The following is a 5455-nucleotide window of genomic DNA, read 5'->3' on the forward strand; positions in this document are numbered from 1 at the left end:
AAAAAAAAAAAAAAAAGAATACAGTTACCTTTAGAAATTTCATTGTCTCCATTTTCTACTATTGTGGTTTTGGCCTTAGTACATTTACAGTTTGTATTTGGGTTTTATTTTTAGAAGCTTTATTGCTGATGATCAGCTTTAGATATTAGGATTAGGAATTAGAAACTTTTATAGAAATTAAGATAGATACATAGGATTTTAGAATAGTCATTTTGTTAAGAGATTGTAATCAATTGTTCCTAGAAATGGCCCAGCGTGATCTTTGGACTGGGCCACATTCTTTAGGAACTGGTTTGAGCTATAACTAAGAGTTTCTACAGTGTAGGTAGAATTAGCACAGAATAAGAAGATATTAAGATTTAAGTTAGTCATTAGGTGTTGTGTATGCATAAGCTTTAGAAGTTATTGACTATTAAAATATTATGATGTTAGAATTATTGTATTGCTTTTGAGGAACATTAACCGAGCATAAGGAACAGTGAGATAACTTTGGGATTGTCCTTCCTCATGCTTGGGAAAACGCCTGGTGGTGGGGGATGCCCCTCATCCACCTGACTTTGTGTTCATGTGAAAGTCTTGTGATTTAACATGTGAAAATTTGGGATAAAAGACTTATGGTTTGTCCCATTAAATGGCTTCTGCACTAGACAGAGTCCATTCTCTTTCTTTCTCCCCCCTTCTCTTTCTTTCTCCAGAATAATCGCCGACACTGCCACACCTCCCAGAGACCCCCTAAATCTCTCTGCAGGGGCTGGCCCCCCGCAGGCTTCCTCTGTTCTTTCTTTCTGGAACTCCTATTGTTTTGATGTTGGACCTTCCTGGCCATTTCTAATAGCTTTTCTTTTCTTTTTTTTCCTCTACTTCATGAGAGATTTCCTCAGCATTATCTTTTACTATTTCAATTAAGTTTTCATTTTTGCTATTCTATTTTTAAATTCAAGAGCTCTTATTTTGTTTTGTTTTCTAAGTGTTCTGTTGTTCGTTTCCAAATAGTGTTCTGTTCCTGTTTTATGGATGCAATACCTTCTCTTGACTTGCTGATGATATTAGTAATGGTTTACATTTTTTTCTCCTTGTGTAGTCTCTGGTTTCCCCAAGTTGCTTTTCCCTGTTTGTTTTGTTCTTTGTATTCCTCATTAGAGGTTTTATTCTGATGTCTGGCAATCCTTGATCATCTGCTCATGATTAAAAGTTGGGGACTAAAATGCTAACTGGACACTCATAGCACTGGGTGTGGCTTGTCCACTGTTGACTGATCTCCTTGGGTCATCTCCTTGCAAAACTCCAGATGTTGGAAATTTTTGGTCCTAGATTTTGGACTCATCAAATTTTCAGCATAAAGATCTTCTGATCTCCTGCTTGGCGGTGTAGGTCTCCTCTCAATATTCTGGAAGTGGAGGCAGAGAAGAGAGCTTGTGGGGGGTGGGTGTCTCAGCATCAAGCATGCTTTTATTCACTTTAGGTCCTGTGCCTGGCATTTCTCACCACACAGACCCTCAGTTGACCTTCCAGGATGAAGGAAGGACAATGACTGAGATGTATAGAGTGGGGGATGGGATGGGGGGAGTCTAACAACCTTTTAAATCAACTTTTAACATATCCTTCAGTTTTTAGCCCCATCTTTCCTTCTCCTTCCAGAAGCCGCCATTGTCAACAGTCTAGAGCCATTTGAAAGTTATGGAGTGTAAATTGAGTTCTTGCCTTTTCCCCCGGGTGGGCTCAGGGTTCAGATCTTTTGGATTTGCTGAATTACTGACGATCCATTCATCTGCTTCCCAGCTTCCAAAATTCTGTGGCTGTTTTCTTTTCTTCCATTTTTTTCCTTTTGTCGTTTAGTGTTTATACTCTTAAAGAGTACACAAAAGTAAATATGTGTTTTTAGCTTGCTGTCTCATTGTTAAAATGTCTCTACTCTCTTCTGCACACTTGTTTCTCAGGTGTGAAGACAGCTCTTGATTGTGAGTCACTAGAAGAAAGGAGAAGGGGAAGGAGAGAAGGGAAGGGGAGGGGCAACAAGGTGGGCAGAGGATCTTGCAACAGGAGGAGGAAGGCAGTGGAGGTAAGCTCAGTGGGCCGTGGAACTGTCTTGGAGAGGTGACAAGGTGAGGTGAGGGTCCCCAGGGTTCTGACATGGCTCTCCTGGGGGGCACCAAGCATACCCAGAGAAGCCGGGATGCTTCCATGGAGCAGGAACTCACCACTGTGCTAGGCTAACGGGTGGGGTGAAGTTACCAGAGTCTCTTCTGTCCCAGGCCTTCAAGACCTTGGGGTAGCCCAAGAAGAGAGAGGCGATCCTTCCTCCTTTCTCAGAACGGTCTTTTCCGGAGGGGACAGTCCTGCAGGCTTCAGCCACTTGTCATCCAACTTTGAGGGTCCTCTTGCCACCCTGGCTGCTCTCTTCTGGCCACCACATGAAAAGAATGGCATGAAAGGCAGCTCACTATTTTGGATGCAGTCCCCTCAATTCCCTGGTAGGCTGCGTGTGTGCCCAGCGGGTGTCCTCGATGCACTCGCCTGGGTCTCAAAGTCTTTCACAGACCCAGGGACCGTCCCCGCCCCCATTGCATTTGTGGCTGATGTGACTTCCAGTCCCAACTCCATACACTTGCCTGCTTCTACCATAGAGGGTGGAAAATCTAGACACCCGCTCTCCCAGCTTCTTTTTTTTTGAGTTGGAGTCTCACTGTCGCCCAGACTGGAGTGCAGCGGCCGCTCCCGGCCACCGCAGCCTCGACCTGCTGGGCTCTGGCAATCCTTCCACTTCAGCCTTTCGAGTAGCCGGAATTACAGGCATGCGCTACCATGCCCGGCTGATTTTTTGATTTATGTAGAGATGAGGTCTCACTGCCCAGGTGGGTCTCGAACCCGCGGGCACAGGCAATCCATGCACCTCAGCCTCCCAAAGGCACGGGATTACAGGTTGAGCCACTGAGCCCGGCTCTCCCAGCTTCTTTACGACTCAGGCTGGCTTGTGGCTTCCTTCTCACCCTTTCTCTGGATGTGCTGTGGGTTCCTGGACCTGCCATAGCTATCGTGACTGTGAGGGGAAGGTTAAGGGGTTGAGTCGCTTAACACCTGTCAGGGGCTACCTCTCTTCTGATTCATTGTTAATCTGAGAAGATAAACCCCGACTTTTTAAAGCCACTCTTATTCGGGTTTTCTGTTACTTGCAGCTCAACGCATTCCTAATAGATACTCTGCATTTTAGATGTGGGTTGCAAGCAGCAATCCCTGGGTGACCGCACCTCTTCCCTCAGAATGAAACATACTTTTTTTCCAGGTCTTGGAGGATGCTCCTCATTGGTGTGGTTGCTGTGTCAGCCCACTTCCACACCTACCTGGGACCCCAGGGTCTGTCCCAGTAAGGACTGCGTAGACTTATTTGATCCCAGTTCCCAAGGAGTGACCGGGGTGGGCAGGTTAGCCACTCAGTCACTCAAGGACAAGGCAGGAGGCACTTGGAGCTGTACTTACTCACCATCACCCATAGTCAAAATCTGTGCTTCTAGAAATAAATAAGAGGACCATGCGGTCCAAAATGAGCCACCCAGGACAGAACACGGCAGGTTAGGGGGCCGGAAGTGGACCTGTGCTCTGCATGATTGGGGGAGACACGCTGCCTCAGCGATTTTTTTGGCATTCCCATTTGTAGCTTGTAGCAGGCTGGGTCTCCTCACACTGTCTGAGATGGAAGGGGCAGGAATGGAAGTCTGTACCACCATTTCTGGGAGACAATAGACTCTTGTTTGGGGATTTTCAGAGTGACTGAGTGTGAGCCCTGGAGAGGCCCTTGGAGGTCAGTTGGGCTTAAGCCCAGCCTTAGCCACTGCCCCTGGCCGGCTCCCTCTCCAGTGGACCATCTTGTATCTGAGCAGCCTCCTGGATGGGAGCCTCCTGGATGGCCCCGGGGGAGGTTGCTTAGCCACGTCTCTCTGGAAACTCATGTTCTCATGCTAAGCTCTGTGATTCATAGGAATGTTTATAACCACTCAGCCTCTGGGACCTCTCTGGGCCGTGGCAGACACACACTGGGGTATTCCATAGTGCAGCCTGTCCTGGAGCTCATTCTGCAGGGGATGGATGTTATCCTCTGTGGGGAGATCTCAGCCCTAAGAAAGGAGCTCTTTGTGTCTCCTTGGGAAGACATCCTGGGACTTGTCTGAAGAGGGTCAAGGAAGAGCCAACAGCACCTGGCGTTCTGGGCACACACTTGCCACCTACCTTCAATGTGAATGGCTTCCATGGCTTAATTTCTCCCATCAGGCAGTGGGTGGGGTGGACTGGGGGGTTCTGTGAAGATGACATGCTGGGTGCGGAGATGTCGTGGGAGGAAAGTTAATGCAGGATTTTCTTTCTGCAGACAAAAGCATGATATTTCACTCAGACGGTGTGATCATGGTTCTCCTTTCTGGCCCACAGTGCGGTGGGGGTTGAAAGTGGTTCTGGGCATACTGGGGTTAGGTCACCGCCCTGCCACTTTCTTAGGAAAGTTGCTTAACTTCTCTAAATCCTTTCCTGACACGGTTCAGCTCTAGAGGAGGAGGAGGTTTCCAGCACAGCGCGGCCGCCGTGGACATCTGGCGATGTTTATAGAATCTCTATTAGGAGCAGAACAGTGGTGCAAGAGAGCCCAGATGACAGAACAGCTCACTGAGAATGGGAAGGTCCAGGGCAACTTGGGGAAGGGTGAGGAGGATTTTCACAAGTGCAGCAGTGGGTGGGTGGTGAGGGGAAGGGTAGGATAGCTGGGGAAGGTGAGGCAGCTGGGGCGGGCTTGGGATGTGAAGGGTTCTGGGAGATGAGCCTGGAAGGCTGGTAGGAGCCATCGACAATGGTGGTTGTTGGCGGTTTGGGGATGAGGGTGTTGTGTGAAGCCTGGGGGTGATGCTTTGGTAATTGGATTGTTACCACAAGAACGAATAAACTGAATTGTGTTCGCAGCTGCCCGCCGTCTCTCTCCAACGCCAGCGCCGCCTCTTGCTCGCCGAGCTCCAACCGAAGGAGAAGGGGGGTAAGTAAGGAGGTCTCAAGACCATGGCTCATACAAAGCAGACTGCCTGCAAATTGACTGGTGGTAAAGCACCCAGAAAGCAACTGGCTACAAAAACCGCTCTCAAGAGTGCACCCTCTACTGGAGGGGTGAAGAAACCTCATCGTTACAGGCCTGGTACTGTGGCACTCTGTGAAATTAGGCGTTATCAGAAGTCCACTGAACTTCTGATTCGCAAACTTCCTTTCCAGGGTCTGGTGCGAGAAATTGCTCAGGACTTCAAAACAGATCTGCGCTTCCAGAGCGCAGCTATTGGTGCTTTGCAGGAGGCAAGCGAGGCCTATCTGGTTGGCCTTTTTGAAGGCCTTTTGAACCTGTGTGCTATCCATGCCAAACGTGTAACAATTATGCCAAAAGACATCCAGCTAGCACGCCGCATACGTGGAGAGCGTGCTTAAATCCACT

The 5455-nt window shown here is 48.4% G+C and overlaps 1 protein-coding gene across 1 annotated transcript; it reads left to right on the top strand.

Moving 5' to 3' along the window:
* Window positions 1-4932: 4932 nt before the first annotated feature.
* LOC103271531 (histone H3.3-like) lies at window positions 4933-5448 on the top strand. The gene has a single exon (XM_008069002.2). The coding sequence runs from the start codon at window positions 5035-5037 to the stop codon at window positions 5446-5448; it is 414 nt and encodes a 137-aa protein (XP_008067193.1). The 5' UTR covers window positions 4933-5034.
* The last annotated feature ends 7 nt before the right edge of the window (window positions 5449-5455 follow it).

The sequence above is a fragment of the Carlito syrichta genome, unplaced genomic scaffold, assembly GCF_000164805.1.
Source record: "Carlito syrichta isolate Samal-C Ts95f unplaced genomic scaffold, Tarsius_syrichta-2.0.1 Scaffold311743, whole genome shotgun sequence".
NCBI lineage: Eukaryota > Metazoa > Chordata > Mammalia > Primates > Tarsiidae > Carlito > Carlito syrichta.